The sequence below is a fragment of the Anolis sagrei genome, chromosome 4 (assembly GCF_037176765.1).
Source record: "Anolis sagrei isolate rAnoSag1 chromosome 4, rAnoSag1.mat, whole genome shotgun sequence".
Classification (NCBI taxonomy): Eukaryota; Metazoa; Chordata; class Lepidosauria; order Squamata; family Dactyloidae; genus Anolis; species Anolis sagrei.
The window spans coordinates 43,604,290-43,627,888 of record NC_090024.1 but is presented as its reverse complement, the minus strand read 5'-3'; the positions used below and the strand labels follow the sequence as shown (position 1 = coordinate 43,627,888).

Sequence of the window (23,599 nt, the reverse complement as noted above, 5' to 3'; positions counted from 1 at the left end):
AACAACAGACTTGGAAGATACCCCTTGGGCCATCTAGTCCAACCCCTTCTGCCTTCATGCAGCCTTCACGCAGCAAAAGCACAATCAACGTACCCCTGACAAATGGCTGTCCAGCCTCAATAATAATAATAATAATAATAATAATAATAATAATAATAATAGAGTTGGAAGAGACCCCTTGGGCCATCTAGTCCAACCCCCTTCTGTCTTCATATAGCCTTCTGTTCTCTGGTTTGGGGAAAACCCAGGCAATTGAGGCAGGCAGGCACATAGAGGAGGCAGGGGCTGCGAGGACATGTCTGGCTGTGGAGGTGAGGCTGCGGCTGGCTACAGAGGCTGCATGCAGCCACATGCTCCATCTGCAGGCATGGCCTGGCCTCTGCAGCGTGTCCTCTGCCTGCATCCTTGCCTTCACAGCCAGTCGCAGAGGCGAGGCCATGGCTGGTTGCAGAGGCTGCTCACAGTTGCGTCCTTTGCTTGCAGCCACGTCCTCCACTCAAGCTGCGGCCTCGCCTCTGTGACAGATTGTGTTGGCCAGGCCGCATATTACTGTGGAGGATGCGCTGCAGAGGTGAGGCCATGGCTATGGGTGGAGGATGCAGCTGTAGGCGGCCTCCGCAGCCAGTTGTGGAGGCCAGGCTGCGGCTGCAACTGCAGGCAAAGGCAGGCAAAGGCTGTGGCTGGGGACGGAGAATGCGGAAATGTGGCTTTGGAGGACAAGGCTGTGGAGATGAAGGTAAACAGCAGTGGTGGCAACGGAGCCTGGAGGTGAGGAGGAGTAGGAGTGGTGGTAACAGCAGCCTTCTCCTCCTCCCCCCCGCCTCTGGCCCACTCCATGGAGCCGAACTCCAGCCACCCTCACAGCCTTTTTCCCTCAGTCAACCCCCCCAGCTTATACCTTCACTCGAGTACAAGCTGAAGCAAGTTTTTTACACACACACCCTAAAAGGGCTGAAACACCTGGCTTATATTCGAGTATATGCGGTATGTATGTTTGTTGATACTATTTCATTCAACTGTACAAGCAAACCACTACAATCAGAGTGGGAAAATGTGAAGGTGTGGAAGACTGAATTCTTGAAACATATAAATAAAATGTGTGAGGCCACTTGTTCATTTTGTATACAGTTTTGAGTGCATGAGAATGACTGTATGTAACACCCTCACCACTCTTCTATTCCACTTCACTTCACTACTCAGTATTCAAGGTTCCACACAGTGTTCTCTGAGCTGGCATCACCACTGGGTGGAGTTCAGAGGAGGGAAAGATTAGACTAGAAGCATCCAGTTGAGGAACAGCTATCAACTGAAAGAGCTGTTTGGTTTCTTGACTGTCAGCTGGTGGCTATGATGGAAAGCTGACTTGGCCACTTGAGCCCTATAGCAACCAGCACTATGTAAAAGTAGTTAGCACAACATGTAAATGTAGCTTACCCTCAAAGTCATTTTTTAAAATGTATCTTTGGGATCTGACTGTTCAGACGGTAAGCTTGGTCTGCATTAGAAACAAAAGTATGCACTTCTACAGTGTGCTGCAAATAGTATTACAAAGAGTGCGGCCTGGGCTCCAGCTTGCCTCTGCATTCAACTCTATGCCAGCTCGGGTCAAGAGCACAGAAAAATTGCATTTGCTGTGGTGGGCAAAAAGCCAGCACAGTTTGTTCTTTCCCCAAAAGAACAGGGAAACTTGGAGGAAAATCTCCCTGCTGGCAGCTTTGGGAGCAACAGAACCACAGGTTGTCCTTTATTATTCTGGCCTTGAGGCAAAGCCACAATTGAGACCTTTACATTGAAGGCATATAAATATAGTCACAGAGAACTTGAAAAGTAGTATTTTTGAGGTGAGGTAAGAATCTGAATGGTTGTAGACTCAGGAAGATGTTTTTCTTAGACATGAATACACATAGTTACCACATTCCTTGTTGATATAATCCCATTGAATTTACTGTTGTTTTGCCCACAGGAAAAAAAATTCCAGCTCTTCTCGACTAGAAGTCCTACCGGCAACATTAAAGAAATTCCTTTAGAGGACCTTCAGTATTATCTGATGTTTTCAGAAATGTAGAAGTTTTCCTGTGTTTTGTGAAAGGCCAGTCCAAATACTGCTTAACTAGAGCGAAAGACTAATACAAGTGGCAAATAATTTCTTTGGCAAAGAAACTTTCCAACTTTCCAACATTATCACAGAAACGTTAATTCAGACAACACAAGAACCAAACCAAGGAATGTCAGACCCTTTCTGACCTTATTTGAGGCAAAGGGATTTCCCTCCAAAGCAATCAGAACTAAAGCCTAGCCAAACCCAGAGAAGCATTTGGACTCTGAAAAAATAGGGGAACCACTCCTGTCTAAATACAGCATCTTTTACATTTTCCCCATAAACATTTCCAAAGAGGGAAAAGTGAAAGCAATTTTTAAAAAAAATAGTAATAGCAGCACAACTAACCTCATAAAACACACAATTCAAACTTCCCTCTTTTCAACGGGGAGATCAAAAGAGACAAGGGAGAAAAATCTAAACCAATTGTCCTCATATCAAAATAGCATTGATTTGTACGTCTATAGACATTTCATAACAGTCAAGCATGATGCAAAGAATATGCACAAGAATGCCTTCACGAAATAGACATATTCTTCCAATGCCACCATGTTGCATTTGTAAAAAGCCAAACATCATTAACTTCCTGACAACTATAACTGCATCTTGCAACTTTTTTTGTATGGAGATGCTTCTCCTGTTTCAAAAGAAAACATTCTAGGAGTATCTTCCATTTAAACTACTGCCCCAGGCCTTCTGAAAACATGAGCTTTGTCATCACAAGGAAGGCAGGGTAATGTCTTCCAAATCTTTCACAAAAGGCGCCTTCAGGCCATCTAAGTTAGACATCTGCTTGATGCAAAACTATAGAGTTAGAATTAGTAAAAGTTCCAACAGCCCTAACCATCATAGCTAATGATGAAGAATGCTGGAACATGCACTCAGAAAACATCTCCACGCAGGAGAAACCAATGGAATAGACAATGTCGAAATTTGCATCCAGCACTAACAGAATTTCTGTTCAACCGACAATAACTGGGAGGAGCAACATTAAAACTCAGAATTCTTATAATATTTCCCATCCCTCAGCTAGAGCACTTCCCAATAGATGGTTTCCCAATAGCTAACCCTCAGGGGAAATCATGAATTAAACTTATGATGAAATCCTGTACTTATATAATCAAAATAAGCTCCATGGCATTCTGTGGGCTTTAACCTCAAGTTGAAGAATCCTTGATGAAAAATCAATGTAACTTAAAATTTTGCTCTCAAAAATGAAAATGTTGCCTCATTACCTTCTTTGCTCCTTGTTCTTCTTCTACACCATCTCCTATAACCACATATACTACTTTTCTTCCAAACCTTTGAATTATGCGTTCGAAACAGCTTTCTTTTCCTGAAAAAAAGAGCACAAATTGCTTGAAGTTTTGCAATGAAGTATATTATCAAACCCCAATTTTCAGAAATTATATAACACTGTATTAATAACTAATAATAAACCTATAAATACTTCACAGGTTTTTCCCCCCCATACAATCATTGAAAATAAAATCAGGATCATGGACAGTCTACAAATACTCATTTTCCTTTTCCCTGATTAGGTTTTCACTATTCTGGTATTCCAAGCTGAAATTGGAAAAATATTGTTATTTCCAGAGAATCTGCCTTGGTAAATTTATCATTATTTGTCCCTACTTTTATTATCTGGGAAAATGGAGGTGGTATTTCTGAACTTGCATATATACAGCCCTATCATTGTCTCTTGGTAATACAGCTTGGCTTGGAAGTGAAAACAAACCATCAACTCTCTATCTCTATCATATTAGTGGAGACACATAAAAATGCATATTTAAGCGAAACTAAATAACAATAAATACATCCATATTCAAAGAAAGAAAGAAAAAACAACAATCTCAACGGATTCACACAAGCTCTTGGACACACCTAAAGTAGATCTTTGGATCCTGGCCTATATATAAATATATCTCAGAGGAAGCAGCTCTAGAGCCTCCCTTTAACTTGAAGGACTTTAGTGGATACTGTAAAATTAAAAGAACAAAAATCAAATAGAAAAATGTTATACATAATGTTCTTATACACCCAAGCCATCAGTGGGAAGAAATGAGAAGCAAAAAGCAGCAAGTGACAGATGGAGTAATGGGCCAGACTAGAGGAAACAATCTTCTAAATTAACTTTAATGTTTCCTATTATTAAAATTTAGCTGAAGATTAACAGACACAGAAAATTCTGAAGGTTGCATTATTTTGAAATGTATGAAAACACAGAATAATTAGAAATTATATTTCTATATTGGAAAAAGAGAGGGTAGTAGCTAAATGTTTGTACCATCTTACTTAGAATTATAATTTCAATTAATGAGCTCTGCTCATTGTGTAGAGTAACTCACCTATTTTAGTTGCACTGTAAATATTTTCAATTGGAAATGCTACACCTAAGCCATACAGCAAAACTTTTGCAAGAGCTGGAATAAGCTGAGTAGTCGTCACTAGAATATTCACACAATTTGTCCTAGAAGAAAGTAAAAACATTCTTAATAAAAGCATACTAATATACTGCTAGCTAGCATAGCGAATGGTGAGGACTGCTTTGAGATGCAGCCCAATAACACCTGGAGAACCCAAATGCAAGCCCTGCTCCAGGTCAAAAAGGTAACTAACTGTTAAAAGGAAGCTTTAGGACAGCATTTCTCAATCTAGGGGTCATGAGCGGTCACCAAAAACCATCAGAAAACATATTTCTGATGGTCTTAGGATCCCTTTTGGCAGAAAAGGCTAAAGATCTCTTCACCTGTCCTTCTTTTCTTTTTGGAAACAGATGGTGAACCCCCCCCCAAAAGCCCTCCTCCTGCTGTGATTGGCCAGCTTCTCAGGCAAGGGGAGGGCTGTTTCTAAGACTCCAAGTGGTGAGGGGAGAGCAGGTGTGTTTGGTGCATGGCAGGGTGATGCACATGTGCAGGTGAGGGAGAGCACGAGAGGCTTGAGGGAGGCTTGTATCCCTTCAAGGCAGAGGGAAAAGCATCTTTTGATTGTAGGTTAACTATACATCCCAGCAACTACAACTTCCAAATGACAAAATCAATCCCCCCACAACATCAGCAGTATTCACATTTGGGCATATCAGATATTTGTGCCAAATCTGATCGAGTGAATGAAAATACATCCTGCATATCAGATATTTACATTAGGATTCATAACAGTAACAAACTTACAGTTATGAAATAGCAACGAAAATAATGTTTTGGTTGGGAGTCACCATAGCATGAGGAAATGTATGAGGAATGGCATGAGGAAGTTTGAGAACCATTGCTTTAGGACAAGAACAACAAACAGGGATAGAAATCTATTTATTCTTTTTTAATTGCCATATTTCAGGGCAATAATTTGAAATTACATAGCAATCTACAGCAGCATGTGTAGATTGCTATGTAAAAAATAATGTGTAATGTAAAAAATTAAAATGTGCATTAGAGGAAAGAATACACATTAGACATGAAGAGATGTAGAGTCAATTTTTTAAAAAAATTACTCATTTTATTAATACATATTGTTTTGGATTATTATTTTGCCTTATCTTGAATCCACTTACCTAGAGTGAATGAGTGTTAGTGCTTTTAGTGCAAGTGTTAACCAAGAATCTGTAAGGGCTTCAATTTCTGCTCTAAGCTGCAACCAAGCTTCTCTCTTTGCTGGACCCAGAAGACCTGCAAAGGAAAAAGTGCAAGCACTGTAGTGTTTGCATTTCAGCTAAGATCACTTAACACATCTTACAATTCTATAGTGTCCACAGTTCTAAGTAGCTGAGTAAACATAGCCATGTTGAAAAGGTTGAGAAAGCAGTGAGACAATTATTATATAGGAGGGAGCATGACGAGTACTTGCCTCCAACGTTATTTTTGTAGGTGTTGTAGATTTCTTTTACTCGTCTGTATCGGAAGGCCAGTTTTCTCATCCAATCCACTCCTCCGCGCACACCCGTTGCTAAGCATAAATTAGCACTGGTAGCTGCTGCGGGGAAGCCATCTGTTCCAAAGTTATAGGTGCTGATTTTAGTTGCAAGAAATAAAACAAATATCATGAGATTTTTTCCCCAGACAAACTATAACTGAATATTTTATTCATAATTTAGTTCCATTGTAAAAAGGAAGTGAAAAAATTGTACTAGAATTATTATTATTTTAAATCATTTCTCAGTCTCTGCTGTGAATTGAATCGGTTTTGACTTACCTTAAGTCCTGGCCATTGTCATCTGATGAAACATCATCAATATGAACTTGGTCACATTCCTATAATGAAAGGAAAGTGCCACTATATTACTTTTATTCTATAATTGTAGGTTAATATCTATTGCCATTAGATGATTAAAAAGATTAGTAAACCAATAAAGACATATATTTCTCATCTTGCTGTAACAGAATATATGCATATTATTTGATGATGCTGTTAGGTAGAAATGAGAAAGATATAGTTGGTTATAAATGATAGCAGTTAAAATAATTATCCTGTAAGTCCCATAAATGTTCCTGCAGGCTTTCAGGTTGTTTCAAACTTCCAGCTACTTAAAGCTGTTTCAAGCAATGCTGCATATGCATAACTAAAACCAGACATTTTTGTAAATCTAACATATTAGAAAAATTAAACTAGATGCTAACCACCAATGAAATTATGACCTCTGATTGCTGTTGAGCCACACACCAACACAGCCTGAGGCCAATGTTTCAGAAGAACGCAGACAGAAATAAAATCAAACACTCTAAAAAAAAATCTATGTCTTTTTCTTCATTCACTTGAGAGTTCAGTTTTCTTTCTCTCTTGCCTCACCATGTCTTACAGTTTAAACCATTAAAACAGTAAGTCCAGAATGCAGTTTTAAACATTTACCAAAAAATATCTGCAAAATCACCCCTTTTCTCTCTTGAAATCATTACACACAGTTTTAGGCATGCACATTTGTTAAAGAGGTTTATCTGCCCCAAATTGCTAAATGAAAAACATGCCATTTGTTTTAACATTGAGTTGTGGAACATCAATTACTATTTGCATCCGACATTTGGCGAGCAAATAAAATGCCTTTCAGAATGGCAGTTTAATTTGCATTTGAGTTATATATCTCAGTTATTTAGAGACAACCTTCCTTTTGCTCTTAATCTCAACAGCAAAGATGATCCATTTTAAAAAGCATTAAATACATTGGAGTCACATACTTCTGTGACTGATTCCCTCTGAACAAATTTCTTGCTCTCTCTATGGACTTGTGATGGAAGGCGGGGAGATAGAAGTGGAAAGAAACTCAAAACAGCTGTTCCCTAACAGAATTAAAATCATGACCCTTAACCCCTGTTCTAAAACGTCTATTTTCCAGCCAACCCTCTCCCAGCGAGAAGTGAGCTCCAAGGAGGAAAAGACTTTGACCTCATAACCTTCTTCTTCTCTCTTGAGGTCAACAACCTTAGATAAGAAAAAAAGGAAAAAGTCTATGTGGCCTCACATGACGACTGGGAGCATAAGTCTTTTGAACACAGATTGCCTTTTGAGAATATAGTGCAGAAGAGCTCAACACAACATTGACACCAAAGTGCTGTGGATGGAACAAGTCAGAAAAAGGTTTAAGAAAGAAAATATTATCTAGCGCAAGTTTGAGCAACATTTAGCACCTTAACAGAATTAAGATCAAGCCATAGCTAAATAATCACTGATAAAATATTAATTGAAAAGCATTTTTTGTTTGTCAGCCATTTGTACAACTCTTCACTTTATAATCAAAGAAATTTGAAATCAGAAATAAAATGTACAGTAAACACTCAAGACAACCTATGCCTATACCTACTTTTAGAGCTGTAATAAAATGAGCATCAAAATAATCACTCAATTGGGAATAAATTAAGAGAGCACTTTCATGCCCAAGCACACTTTGGTGACTCAATCATTCTTAATCTTTTTGACTTAAAGCAAAACATTAACACAATTTTAGCTTTGGAAAGGCTGGAAATAATGGAGAGAGTGAGAGTAAAAAGTTGCAAAACTAGAGTGGTGCCCATCCCATCTGATTCAGCAGCACCAACAGAACACAATTCTCAGTATTATCTATGAAAAGGTGAGAGAACTGCAGAACAGAAAAAAGTAGTGGGTTGAATCCAAAGGTGTCACTGTTCTGAATGGATGGGACTTGAAATGTGACAAGCTTCCATGAATAGAAGTTGGCCCCACCTTTGTGATTTCCAACACTTTTCTGAACAGTTCCACAACACTCCCGGGAAGATTTTCAGGTGTAGAATGTGAAAGTTGAATCACAAAAGTAGGTGTAGTGTTTGCAGATACATCTGATGAAATGGGCTGCGATAATTTTTCTTTTTCTCAGGGTGCATCTACACTAAAGAATTAATGTAGTTTGGCATCACTTAAATTGCAATTGTGGGAGCTGTAATTTTGGGCTTTGGCTACGTTAGAACTCTCAGGACTCCATAGTATAGAGCCATGGTAGTTACGCCAGCTCCACTGGCTGCCAGTTTGCTATCGGGCACAATTCAAAGTGCTGGCTTTGGCCCATAAAGCCCTAAACAGCCCTGGCCCAAATTACCTGTCTGAACGCATCTCCCCCTATGAACCATCGCGGAGATTAAGATCCTCCAGGAAGGCCCTGCTTTCTGTCCCGCCATTGTCACAGGTACGATTGGTGGGAACAAGAGACAGGGCCTTCTCGGTGATTGCTCCCTGGCTATGGAACACCCTTCCTGGTGAGATCAGGTCATCCCCCTCCCTCCTGTCCTTTAGAAGGATGGTAAGGATGTGGGACCAAGCTTTTGGGACAGGGCAATAAAGCAGCAATAAGAAAGATGACCAGGCCAATTAGACTTGACGCGGGTGACTAGGACGGTCTTAAATGGTGTATTTTAATATTTTGATAAATGTTTTTAAAAGTTTATGTATTGTATGTGAATCTGTGTCCCGGCATTGAATGTTTGCCGTGTATATGTTGTACTCCGCTCTGAGTCCCCTTCGGGGTGAAAAGGGCGGAATATAAGTGTTTTAAAAAAATAAATAAATAAATAAATAAATAAAGTGATGTCAAACTGCATTAATTCTACAATTCAGATGCACCCTCAGTCTCAAAGTTATACAGAATTTCCTGATGTCTTCCCCCCCCCCCCCAAAAAAAAGCCTAAATCCAAACCAATCTTCTCTGTGATACGTGTTCCCTGACTCATCAGGAGCACCAATTTGTAGATCGCAGCTACGGGCAGAACAAGGATGGGTGCCACCTTCCAAATGACCACTGCTGTTTCTGTTTCCTATAAACCCATATAATTTTACTTGTTCTGATACAAAGCAAAAAGCCCAGCCAATTGCAGGCAGCCTAGTTGGTGCCTGCAATGACTTAGGAGCAAGTGAACACTTTACTGACGTCTTTTTCGTGGCCCTATGAGCTGCTTCCTGCACTACATAATGGTTCAGTCAGCTTTGAGGCCTCTTTTACACTGCCATATAAAATCCAGATTATCTGCTTTGAAGTATTGTTTCATTTTTTTTTAAAAAAAATTACTGATTGTACACTTACCACTCTAACATGACATTGGAATCCTTTAACTATGACTACAATATGAGTAAAGGCAGCCATAATGAACCTCTTTTCATAAGGATCATAAGATATATTGATGACTTAATGACCACCTATGGAGTTTGTGACAAAGACTATGTTTTAGGTCCTGTTCTAATATTACGGCTTCTGAACCATTACAAGGTTTCACATAAAGATAAATGGAATCTCTGAAGTGTGGCTAAGAACAGCAGCCATCTAGGCAATAAACCATCCCAACATTTTCTACCTTTTGACAGTGAGATTTTCCCCAGATAGCATTTCAGGTGTTGAGTGAGAAAAAGACAAGCAGGATGGATTAGAAAAGCACTGTTGGGGCAAGAGAGAGATCTTGATGTCAGGGGAAGGAACAGTGGGGGAAACAATTCAAAACAGAAACATATGTGAACAAAACAAAATGATGGAAAGAAGGAAGATTACAAAGTAAAAAAGAACTGGGTTTGGGGGGAGGGAGAGAAAAGAGATACCACGAATTGGGGAGATAAAGGAGCAAAAAGAAAACAGTTCAGCAGGTTCTAGTTTAATAGCAACAACAAAGGGATAGAAAATACATACATAAATACTTCATGCTGGCAAAGAAACTAATTGTCTTTAACTCCTGAGACAAATGCAAAAAATAAATCATTAAACAGAAACTTCAGCTGACAGATCCAATTAGCTCCTAATTCTAAATGAATCTATTGTGCCTTTTCTGTAAACATCCTGTGTTTATTTTCTGTCTTTTGAGGACCCGTGTGCTTAGGAGGAGGTTTTAGAAGCATTGTTCAAAATCTAGGTTAGGGATAATTTACACAGGTTTACAAGCTTTAACGATTTGAAAACTATTATTTGCTGAACTGGGATAATTAGGGATTTGATTTAAATGAACCTCAATTAAGTGTTATCTTACTGCTATCACTACACTTTTGAAAATATCTGACACTTGCAATTTCAAAGGCTCAGAAGATTCTGAAGCATTTAAAATAATGAACACTTTGAACTACACAAGCAAATACAAAAGAACTCCGCTGGATGATATAAAATGTGTTTTTACACATAACACAATATGATGTGTGACAAGGCATTTCTTGTTCGGTTTTCTTAATGCATTCATTTATATATTTTGATGAAAATTGAGATATTTTCAAGAAAAACACACATATAATACACATTTCAAAACTATGCAAAAGTCCAATTGAACAAAGTTACTGTATGATTGTGTTCCATTTCAGAAAAAAAACTTGGTGTTTCTTGCTCTCTCTATGGACTTGTGATTACTCTGTTTCATTAAGGAAACCCTCATATGTATGCGTTCAGCACCATATTTATGCTATACTATTACCATGCTTGCAGTTTCCTAGAAACATGCCACAGACTGGTGCACACTTTGAGTAGCATTGCTCTGGCCCATGTGCAAAATATTTTCATTAAGTACAGAAAGATACCTTCAGCATTATAAAACTACCTCTTTTCATGCTTCAAAAATTCAAATTAGGGAATACTTAATTTGGGAGCAAATAAAATCTAGAGAAAGGATGCAAGAAAATGTGTACACCAGTCTTCCCTTGTAAAGCAAGACCATCTTGGCATCATTTCTACCACAAATTATGGGAGCTAAGATCCAAAACATTTGGAGGACAAAGGTTGAGAACAATGATCTATACTGATCATTTAATTTTCATGTAGCTACAGCAGCTTGGAGAGGGGTTGGGGAAAGAATGACATAAAGAAGCTTTAGTGCTCATTATACTTCAGAAAAGAAACTGGAACTACTGACTTAACCAGATGTGCTAATTTCAGTGGCATATGCCGGTTCTTCTGCATTTGCACTATGGAACCTACCTATTTTCATCCCACAATGTAGACTCACTTCTTGTGTGGCTCTGTTGTGCAAATGGAGAGGAACTGGAGTATACTGCCACTGCAGCAACATAGGAGGCTGCCCGTGGTGTACTAGCAACAATGGGGGAAGCTAGGTGAAAGGCACTTCACCCTGTGGGATGGGGTGAAGGGGTGTGGGGTGACCCTGGTCCCCGCCGGATTTGCCACAATCCATGGTGATTCTGGTGGCCAATGTGACAAGGCTGCAGATCGCAGAATTGGTAGCAAAAGGGTCAACAGACACTATATGTACTCCCTGAAGCACAAAGTCTTGCAACAGAGATTATGTGTAAAAGGTGCCACTACAGAAATTTGGTAGTGAGAGAAAGAAATGATGGAGTTTGCCAACAAAATCCAGCAGAACTTCACCACTACAATTGCCATCCAGTGAGCTGCCTTAATTCTCTCTTCCCACGTTGCCTGATGAAGAACAATTATACAAATCCCCACCACATACCCATACACAAGATACTTCTGAGTGGCTACTTAGCACCTGGCTATTTTTGCAAGCAAAAGCATAATGAGAGAAACGAGACAATGAGAATGATGAAATAAAGAAAAAAACAGTGACAGGGTTAAAGAGAAGGCGAGAGAAATAACATTTCAGAAGCGGAAAGTACAATCAAAGAAAGAGGGACAGAACGAGCTTTTAGAAATCTGGAAATTCCACCTTCTTCTTATAGCTACATCTGCCTTTGTTGGTCCCTTAAAAACTATGTTTAAATTATTCACTCCCCCCCCCCCCCAGTGTGTATGACACCTTCTTAAAAGACTACAGAACTAGAACCACAGACTGAACTCTATGAAATAAATGAATTAATTTGCTTAATACTAACTTTCATATATGAAGCTTTCATAGTTTCACAAATCTCAAAAGGGACACATGTGGCCAAGCAATGAGTGTGATCAAGACAGCAAAATATATTCAAGCGTGGCCATATTGACCATGCAGAAAAATACAAGTCCACAAGGAGTGATCAACCAAAATACACAAAATACATCATGCAAGCTTTCAAAACTCCATTGGTTTCTTCAGCCTACCTGTCCAAACATATCTCTCCCTATGAACCAGCTAGGCCCTGCTCTTGATCCTGCTTTCATCGCAGGTGCACCTGGCAGGGACGAGGGACAGGGCCTTCTTAGTGGTGGCTCCTCAGCTATGAACTCCCTCAGTAGGCCCCCTCCCTACTGACATTCCGAAAAAAAATAAAAACCTGGTTTCTTGAACAAGCCTTTGAAAACGCAGTGTAATAGATAAATATGGAACCCAGGAAAGAATGAATGTGGAACGGCTTGACAATGTCTTTGGAAAATGAGCTAATAGGAAATTGCTGGCATTTCATGCTTTTAATGCTTTTTACAGGGTTTTTATAATGCATGTTAATTGTTTTTGTTTTTATTTTGTTTATGTTCATTGTGGCATCGAATTGTGCCAGTGTAAGCAGCCTTGAGTCACCTTCAGGCTGAGAAAGGTGGCATAGAAATGCAGTAAGTAAACAAACAAATAAATTCATCTGCACAGTTTTGTAATATATTTTACCTGGTAAAGAAACCAATGGATATAACAAATTCCAAAACCACTGATAGCAACAACTATGAATGAAGAAAATATACAAACTAGGAAAGGCTACTGCAGTTTCCTTTTACCCAAAACTACTGGGAAAGGCAAAATTCCGTCCCCTCCTCTCTCTCCTCTCCTGCTGCCGAGTTAACTGAATGTGATCTACTTTGGCAGTTTGAACTTGATTTGCAGCAGTTGAAATAAGTTTATAAAAAAGAAGAAACCGGAAAAAGGAGAGAGAAACTGGGAGATTTAAAAGCAGTTGAAAATGAGACTAAACTGGGACTGTTCCTGTCAAACTTGGGACAGTTGGAGAGTATGAGCCTGCAAGTTGAAGGAACAATGGAGAGTATCAAGTGTCACTTTTGGCATAGACAGCTCACTGAACCTTATGAAATAGGACTATCAGTCCACCAAAGAGCAGTAATGCCTGTTGCTTCAAAAGACCTTGCCTTAGGTCTTTACTCTTCTTTCTCCTTAAAGCTACCACAATAATCACTTACTCAGGTAAAGGAGATCAGAGTATTTCAGTACACATATATTGGAATAAATTAGCTAAGTCCGTATTAATTGATTAGGTGCCCAGCTACAATCAGAGAAATATTTTATTACCTAAGATAAAAGTAAATCAACAGATGTATCCACTAAAGTCTAACATTTTCTTTAGCAAAGTAGCAAATTGCTATCTGGTTGCTGGACATAATTCCACAAAAAACTAACTCTGCATGGTGTGGTGTTATTTTGTTGCATGATTTTGTTTGGGGGTATTTTTCTGTGCCATATGAGTGTCACAAGAATATAAAATATGTTCTATACATGTCATGAAAATCAAGAAATAAAGCTGAAACATAGCACTTCTTAACTCTTAAATTTACCTCTGCTGCTATGATGTAATGGCTATGCCTCAATTTATTTATATCGAAAAAGTAAAACCAATTCTTTCTGCAGGCTCAGTAAATAGTGCATGGAAAGGCTCTGGATACATTTGCACGTAATGAAAAGGAATAATATGTATAACTTTATATCCTTTGAGAATGGTAAAACAGTGCAGACTACAGTTCCAAATCTGCTGATTATAGCTAAAACGCACTTCCATGTTTGCTTAATTTCCACCATTTACCGTGAGAAAACTAACACCATGCTGTCAACTAATTGTTTCAGTGATTTGCTTTACAAAGTAAAATGAGCTGAGGGAGGGGAAAAACCACTCCTTCAGAACGAGGTCTTTTCCTTTAGCCTTTACATCAGAGTGTCCTTTGAGATTTGCTGGACATTAGCCAACTCACAGGAAATGATCAGTGGATTCTCTGTTCTCCTCCTATCTGTCATTATGCAATTATCTCCACTGCTTCATTTTCCCTTACTGAGTGAACAGTAGAGAAATTGGGCCCAAGTATGTGTGAGAACAAGCTGATAAAGCTACCAGAACATATTTATATACATCCCCAAACATCCCATCTCAAATCCAAACACTTATTTATATAAACTGCTCCAGAAAAAGTATACAGCTGGACCTCTGTATGCATAGATTCTGCATTCACAGATTCAACCATTCATGACTTGAATTATTTTTTAAAAATCCAAAAAGCAAACACTGATTTTGACATTTTATAAGGACACCATTTTACTACAGCATTATATACACCACACGATCATGGCGGAACCCCCGGTGGCTCAACGGGTTAAACCACTGAGCTGCTGGACTTTCTGACCAGAAGGTCAGCTATTTGAATCCAAGGAGCAGGATGAGCTCCTGCTGTTAGGCCCAGCTTCTGCCAACTTAACAGTCTGAAAACATGCAAATGTGAGTAGATCAGTAGGTACTGCTTCAGCGGAAAGGTAATGGTGCTCCATGCAGTCATACTGGCCACATGACTTTGGAGGTGTCTATGGACAACACCGGCTCTTCGGCTTAGAAATGGAGATGAGCACCCCCCTCCCGAGAGTCAGACATGACTAGATTTAATGTTAAGGGGAAAGCTTTACCTTTTACATATATACAAAAGCACTTTAGGAGCCTTGGATTCTGATATACACTGTGAGTCTTAGAACCAAACCCCTGTGAACACCAAGGACCTAGTCTACAATATGCCCATTGACATATTGCCATCCTGTATTACTTGCCCATTGACATACTGATTTCCTGTGTTGGGACTCTGACAAAAACCTCATAGAATGTATGTACCACTTTTGCATACCCATGTAGCTCAGATCTGTCTTCAAGTATTAGTTAGTGGAGATATTCCAATAAATAAATGAAGTCCTTTCGGAATCAGCTGGAATTACTCTATATAAGTGATTGTATAAATATACCATTAATCACACTTTCACCCCTTCTACTCTCATTCTGTCTTCTCCTTTTTTCTGTTTTTCCCCCCCTGCATAGATGGTAAATTCTTCAGGTGATGTAACAGAGATAGCAACTAGAAATAATAATCATTATGAGGCAGAGTACTGGCAGCTTGACTTTGATGCTGTTGGAACTAGATGCATGCCACAGAATAATATTTTTCTTCAATTAAAGCATTTTACTCTAAACCAATGGTGGCACAGTGGGTTAAACTTGCTGACCAAAAGTTGGTGGTTTGAATTGGGGAAGTAGGAGTGAGCTCCGACTGTTAGCCCCAGCTTCTGCCAACCTAGCAGTTCGAAAACATGCAAATGTGAGTAGATAAATAGGAACCGCTCAGGCAGAATGGTAATGGTGTACCATGCTGTCATGCCAGCCACAAGACCCTGGAGGCTTATACGGACAACAGTGGCTCTCCGGCTTAGAAATGGAGATGAGCACCACCCCCAGAGTCGGACACGACTAAACTTAATGTCAAGGAGAAACCATTTTATAGAAAAGAGTATCAAAGGAAAGAAGCAAATATCAACATGACAATGTTTGTTGCATCTGCAGAATATATCCTTTATAGAAGAAACCCAGGATATTTTTTTTGCACACCTCAGAGATTAAAAGGTGCTGGCTTTCCTATGATCACTTTTCAGTAAAGACATGCACACTATACTGTACAGAGATATTGTACAGCATACATTCCTTATTTGAAGTTATGCTTCTTTTATGGATGTGTGCTCTTCTTTAGTTATCAGTGGCACACACTTCATTATCACCACTACTATTTTAATATGAGTTGAATGACAACTTGTTAATGCCTATGTGTTAAACATGAAGTGAGAAAGCATGCTTTCAAATATTTTTCTGTAACTTCTTTTCTGATTTAGTAAGCCTTTTCTTTGAAAAAACAATGCACACCAAGAACCAGTGCACACATAAAGAGAAACCTGTTTGTTCTGTAGTCACTCACTTCCCAGAAATATTCACTCCCATAATTCCATAATCATACGGCCTAGCATTACTTCTCTAGTACATCTTAAATACACTATTGTTCTATGATATGATTCTGGCATATTAAGATATTTCTGTTTTGCATGCTACTGCTTAGTACAATTGCAATGGAAAAGATCATAGTCCTACGTATATACAGTGGGCTCACCATATCCATGAATCGCCAACCTACCATTGATTTATATGTATGCAATACTGTACATCTGAACTCACAGTGGGGAGCATGCCAATCAGTCACTCATTTCTCTGTGCTCTGTTATACGGAGTCTTTGCCCTCATTTCTGTGTTTTGAAAAGACTTTCTTTATTATTGGACTCAAATGGGCCAAACTAAAAGCAGGTTCCTTCACAAAGACGAAGCTGGTGGCTGATGGGGCTTGTTGTTGCCTCCACTGTTGCCAAAAACATTTTTAATAGAGGCTTACTATACATGAGGCTTCACAGGCCCCTTCCACATGTCCCTTATATCTCAGGATCTAAATCTAATTATCTTATTGTCCCAGATTATCTGGCAGTGGAGACTCATATAATCCAATTTAAAACAAATAAACTGTGGATCAGATCTTGGGATATAGGGGAAGTGCAAGTCTCCCTGCAAGTCTCACAAGGTATACATCACAAGGCAAAGTTGATACAGTAAGCCCCTATTAAAAATGATGTAGGGCAAAAGCGGAGGCAAGCCCTGGCTGCCAGCCATGATGCATTCTTCAGGCTCCCCACCTCTGGCACATAAGGATTGCTGCTGACTCCCCTGATAGCCTCCATCATTTTTAATAGGGGCTTGAGCATGTGTTTTTTGGGATCTGGGCATCGGAGAGCTGGAACCAATTTCTTACAGATAACAAGGGTCCACTGTGCCCATTTCCTTCGCAAAAACTATTGCTGAAGTCAATCATAGTTATGTCAAATAGACAGTGAGAAGAATACATTCCTGGTTGCATCCATAAATATCTGCAATTTGCAGCAGATTAAAACAAATCTTATTTCAAAATCACTCTCACTGACAACTAATTTCCTTCATACCATAAATGATAATGCTGAAATGAAAATGGCTTGGCCTAATTTTAAAAAAAGACTGAAGATAATGAGCTCTGAAGTCCAAGGCTTTTGCATTAGGTTGGCAGATCTCAAATGTAATTTAGGAGGGGAAACCAAGAAGATCCTGAAGTCTACATCTCTCTGATTGTATACAAGTGAAGCAGTAGAATAACTATGGTGGTACTTTAGATAAACATTTGATCATATCTACAGCTCTAGCTGGATTCATCCTATCAGAAGACAAACAGCCACCATGTACAAAATGGCTTACTATGTAGAGGCAAAAGTGACTGTTTTTATAATATACTTGAATTTTTTTTAAAAAATGTATGATTTTATTTTTATGGGGTTTTTTATTTTTGATGAGCCTTCCCTAGAGTTTTTATTTGAGGAATGTGGAATAATAATAATAATAATAATAATAATAATAATAATAATTCATATCCTAAAGGGGTCTCAAAGGGGACTATTTCTAAAAACTAAATATCATAAATAACTCCATTATCGTGACATGAATGTTGATTGGACCAAGTCACAATTAAACATTTGTTTTCTAATGTGTTAGCTGCTGTGTTGGCAGAATGAAAAATTAAAGAATGGGACAGAATCATCTTTGGATAAAGAATAGGACTCAATAACACAACAAATAAATGAATAAAGGAAATGATCAGAAAAGTATTTTAAAAATGCCTTTAAACATCACATTCATATGAACACTATTAAGACCAAAATAAGTCTTTTTATGTTCAAACAACAATTCCAAAATTGCTCTATTTTTTCAATGGTCTTCCTTTATCTGCATTTGAGGTCTAAATTAACTGTCTCTCGGTCATGGACAATAAAAGCTTAAGTGCTTCTGTGAACTGCCTAACCCATCATCACAAAATTCCTGTTAACATACAAGATAAATCCATGTGAAAAAGGAGAGACTATAGTTCGCAGGTCCTCAATACTGGCATTCAATTGGCAGAACCTGTCATCCCTGTCTGGTCTGTACTTTGTGACCTGACATTTTCTCTGCTTTCCCACAATAATTATTCTGTGCAAAGGGTAGGAAAAAAAGGTGCAGATTACCTGTGGGATAGTTACAAGATATAGAGAACAAAGAGCTCTTGAAATCCATTTCATTCCATTTGACAATTTGTGGATTAACAGTAAAGGAATTAAAACTGACCTTGAAGAGATTCCATTTGAAACCAGTGGAATGAACCTGCACAATTTACATTCAGACAAAAAAAATATTACTACAACTATAGTGTATATCTGATAGAAAAATGATAAAGACAAATATCTGTGATATATTCCAGAATCTGGGAAATAAATTATACAGAAAGTCTTGACTAGTTATTTAGGAATGAAAACAATTTTCACACACTCACATAGAGGTAATTTATTTGTATAATAGGCTAAAACCTTTATATTTAGGCCAAAGAAGGTTTTAAAGATAAAGCCAGGAGGTGTTGTGGTTTTTAGTTTTGAATACGTTTTTATGGATTTTTGCTGAATTTTAAAAATACCAATTATATTTAATTTTTTTAAATGCTGTATACTTGTAGATTTGAAATTGTATTGAAATGCTTTTAAGGTAAGCCGCTTTGAGTCTCCTTGTGGAGAGAAAAAGCGGAGTATACACAAAGAAGCATAATAAACATATATTGTTGAAGGCTTTAATGTATGGAATCACTGGGTTGTGTGTTTTCCGGGCTGTATGGCCATTTCACAGATATATAAACTGCACTTTCCTAGTTTCCAATAGACCTCACAACCTCTGAGGATACCTGCAACAGATGTAGGTGAAACGTCAGGAGAGAACGCTTCTGGAACATAGCCATAAAGCCCAGAAAGCTCACAACAACCCAATAACAGACAGAAGAAGAAGAGGAAGAGGAAGAGAAGGAGGAGATCTGTTTTCAGTTAGTAATATATATGTGTCTCAATGATTTCTAATGATTCAAGAATTTAGATTAATTAGAATAGGAAAACCATGTTTCAGGAATTTGACCAAGGGTGATCCTAGAAATACAGGATAGTTGGAACAAAGCATTTCTATATTTGCAAGATCAAAACACTTCTTTTAGATGTCTAAGGGATTCAAAGAAATTCTAAGAAATCCCTTTGTGAGATGTAAATTGTAGAGATAAACAGTTTTTAAAAACCAATGCATGGGTCTCAGGGGCAAAATGTGAAGAGGGGATAAGAAAAGAGCCATCAAAGTGCCTTCCTGCTACCCTTACACTCTTGACCGGCACACCACCCATTTTCTGTCTACCTGCCTGTGTGGTGTGTGTGTGAGTGAGTGAGAGAGGGGGGGGGGAGAGAGAGACACACACACACACACACACAGAGAATTAAAGCTTGCTTAATCATTTTTGGCCACAGCATTTAGTTTCAATAATCACTCACTCAGGTGGCAAGGGAATTGGACAGAGCAGCCATCCAATCGAAATGTGGTAAGATTGACAGGAGAACAAGAATGGTCACTGGCTGATAGGTTTATACCTACTGGGAAGAAAAAATGCAAGTGCTATGACTATGCGATCAAAAATCATCCAATACAGTGAATACATAGTATCACAGAATTATACTGTGTCAGAAATACTATTTTGTATCAAGTTGGTTTCAGGAAAGGGGGGACTGTGGTCAGAGGCAGCCCTAGGTAATTTTCAATGGTAAGCAAACAGTATTTTGGCGCCCCCCCCCCCCCCAACCAATCATTGATATATATTTTCTGTTCATCGTGGGAGTTCTGTGTGCCATATTAGGTTCAATTCCATCCTTGGTGGAGTTCAGAATGCTCTTTTATTGTAGGTGAAGTATACATTCCAGTAACTACACTTGCCGCACTTGCTCCCTTGCCTGGCCCGCTTTGGGTCCGGAGGCGTGCCTGAAGACCCCAGCAGATGCACCAAAAGTAACCTCTTCTCCTGACTTTCTCCTCAGCCATTGGGACCAAGAGAGAGAGAGAGACAGAGGTGGAGATGCCCACCTTTCCTGAAGGTAGGCGCAAAAACAAAGGAGGGAGCGGAGGTGGGAGATACCTCCAGCCGGAGGGGCGCTCTCTCTCTCTCTCTCTCTTGGTCCCAATGGCTGGAGAGAAAGTCAGGAGAAGAGGCGACTTTTGGTGCGCATGCTGGGGTCTTCAGACATGCCTCCGAACCCGAAGCGGGCCAGGTGTGGTGGCTCCGCCCCTTGGCCCACCCGCGGATTGGGGAGAGGAGAGGAGGCGGGTGGAGCGCCGGGGGATCGGGAAAGGGAGTCGGTCATGGGGAAGGGATTGAACGCGGAGAACGGTGGCTGGGCGGAGCAGGAACGAGAGGGGCTAGGCGAGGCTCAAGGGCCCGGCCCCTTTGGGAAGAGGATCGCCCGGCAGCAAGGCAAGAAAGCCGAGGCTCCCCTCGGACTGCTAGGGCTGTTGTGAGCTGAGGGGGCGCTCCTCAAGTGGCGGTCGAGGGGCATTTACAGAGGCGCCTCTGTGCCCCTGGCAAAAAAAGTGTTCTGCGACCGCTTACTTCGCGTAATGGACAAGCCGCCCCTGACTGTGGTCCTCAATATCAATTTTAGTTTGAATTAAAACAGGGGAGTGTGGGTTTGATGGAGTCAAACTGGGGCAGGATAATGCTTACTGGAACTGGGATATAGCCCGGGTGGAGTTTCCAGCCCAGACGTCTAGTGACTTCAATGACATGATACATTTCATTGCACATATTTTCTGAGCATCCTAAGCTCAAGCAGAAAGCAATATACAACTGGCTTAACAATGAGGACAACATCAGATAAAGAGAGTCAGTAACACATTACTACTACTGCTACTATGACTACTAGTAGTATTATTATCCCAGCAGATGCCAAACTACAGCTGGTAGTAATATAATGCCCTTTCTCCCATTGCTGAAATTGTTGCTATCCTTGCAACAATTTCAGGTATGGAGAATATATAACTTTTTATTCTGTCATTTCATTTAGCTGAGAACATAAACTACTTCCTTATTCTAAGTCTTGCATGATCACAGTTTTCTAAAGTATCCTAGAGTGGGGAAAAAAATAGTTGCCTGATTTCAAAGGTTTGTGTGCCTTCACGTTACCTTCTGACATGGTGACCCTATTAATTTTCATAGGGCAAGGAATGCTCAAAGGTGTATTTGCCAGCAGGGAATATTCAATAAAATTGTTGAACTACCATAAAACTACTAAATTTCTTGGATGGATACCTTCAGTCTTATGAATGGTAAAATTCCTTGGATTCCAAAGTGATATCATAACCCCCTTTGGATAAAACTATTTCCAGGTACCTTTAAAATCTGGATTAATATTGCATGTTTACAGAGTATTCCCACTGAAGCAAAATTACATTTTTAAACAGTACTTTACAGACAATGGCTAAAATCCAACATATTGCACCTTAGGAACAAGCCCCACTGAATAAAAAAGGACCAACTTTGAAGTAAACCTGTGTAGGATTACACTAATCATCATTATGATTATCTCATATATTTCTGACAGGAAGCTTCAGATTAAGTTCAAAAGGATGCCAAACAATAAGTAACATAGTTGTATGTAATTTAACTACAAAGAAGTCATTATCTGGAAGGAGTAAGTTTTTTTTATATGCAGTTCTAACAGTGAAGGAGTAAAATTTGACTTTTGGCATGCAATAGAGATTTTCTTCCACTGCTCCATCATTAAATATACTCAAAGGTTGCAAAGCAGGGATAGGAGCAGGCAGTGCTGCACAGGGAAGGGAAAATTATTCCCTCAGTGTCTATTCGGCCAGCAAAATGACATTGTTGGATACAACCCAATATAGCTACAAGTCACAGAATACGTATTATTTCTCAGCACGTCCCTATATTTGTCTTGCACCCCATCCTTTAAACTGATTTTTGCTCAGGAGAATAACAAGGACAAAATCCAGGGTTGGACAGTCTTTTGAAATCCGTGTAATAAAACAGTAAGGATGCTGTCAGTAATGCCCAAGGGGGTGGAAGTTGCACTTTCAGGACTTCACTAATCTTGTTGCAACAATCCCAACAAAAGCACAGTGCACTTTGACATTCCTCTTTCTAATTTCTACCTGGTTCTGCAAGTTTGCACTGTTCACCCCAGGCTGCTATTGCAAGCCTCACACTCAGAGATTCCGGCTTCTTCTCTCTTGGCCTCTCATTCTGTAAAAAAAAGTAATCCTGTGTGGGACATCACCACCACCACCATCATCCGGGACTCAAAATGCAAAAACACGTAGAGCTAAAATGTGTAGATATTTTACTATAGATACTTATTATCTGAAGGTGGGTTTTTTGTTATTGCAGTTTGTTTGTTTATGTCATATTTCAAGAATTATACACTAGATCAGGCATGGGCAAACTTGGGTCCTTCGGGTGTTTTGGACCATTCCTAATAGCCTCAGGCCCTTTCCTTTTCCCCCTCAGCCGCTTAAGCCCATGTAAGCCCTGGAACAGTTTTGAGTAACTGGTAATTTATATCTATTTTTAAGTGACTGAATCCACTTTTCCCATCCCAGCCTAGTTTGTTATGTGGTCTCACATATTTGTATCCTAGACAAAGTCTAATATTACTAGGGCTACAATCCTTTCAAAAGTTGAATATTATGTGTTATTATCATTTTAAAGCTTCTTCATTACAAATTCTTTTGATCAAGTCTTGATTTTTTTTCTCTCCTTGTGATATATTGCACATTTGTAAAGATGCAACTATCCAATAACTAATCTATTACTCTCAATTTTTTTCTTTTCGTTCCTTTGTCTCCCCCTCCCCCACTCTCTTAGTAAATGTTTAATAAAAATATTTGGAAAAAATCCTGAATTTTGCAGTTTTGAACTTTGATTTTTTTCTCTTAATTTTTAAAATAAAAATATTTGATATTTTTCTTTATTTAAAAAAAAATACAGATTACTCAGCAGCAACAGATTGTGGTTGCTATAGCTTCTGCAATAGTTCACTCATATCTTCTGTTCTTGTTGAGGCAATGTTGTAAACAATTTTTCATACATAGTGTAATCTTACAGGTTGTTTTATCGTGTCAGGAGCTTCTGGTGTGAGAGAATTGGCCACCTGCAAGAACATTGCCCAGGGAATGCCCAGATGTTTTACGATCCTTGTGGGAAGCTTCTCTCCTGTCCCC

The 23,599-nt window shown here is 39.2% G+C and overlaps 1 protein-coding gene across 15 annotated transcripts in view; it reads right to left on the bottom strand.

The window, feature by feature from the left end:
* EYA1 (EYA transcriptional coactivator and phosphatase 1) overlaps positions 1-23,599 on the bottom strand; it is a 108,187-nt gene that overhangs the window by 9,599 nt on the left and 74,989 nt on the right. For all 15 annotated transcript variants that reach the window (XM_060775460.2, XM_060775464.2, XM_060775462.2 and 12 more), the window contains 5 exons: positions 6,284-6,342; positions 5,939-6,099; positions 5,646-5,760; positions 4,447-4,568; positions 3,334-3,434 (listed from right to left, as the gene is read on the bottom strand). In XM_060775460.2, coding sequence (XP_060631443.2) covers positions 3,334-3,434; positions 4,447-4,568; positions 5,646-5,760; positions 5,939-6,099; positions 6,284-6,342 — 558 coding nt within the window. The remainder of the gene's footprint in view (positions 1-3,333; positions 3,435-4,446; positions 4,569-5,645; positions 5,761-5,938; positions 6,100-6,283; positions 6,343-23,599) is intronic.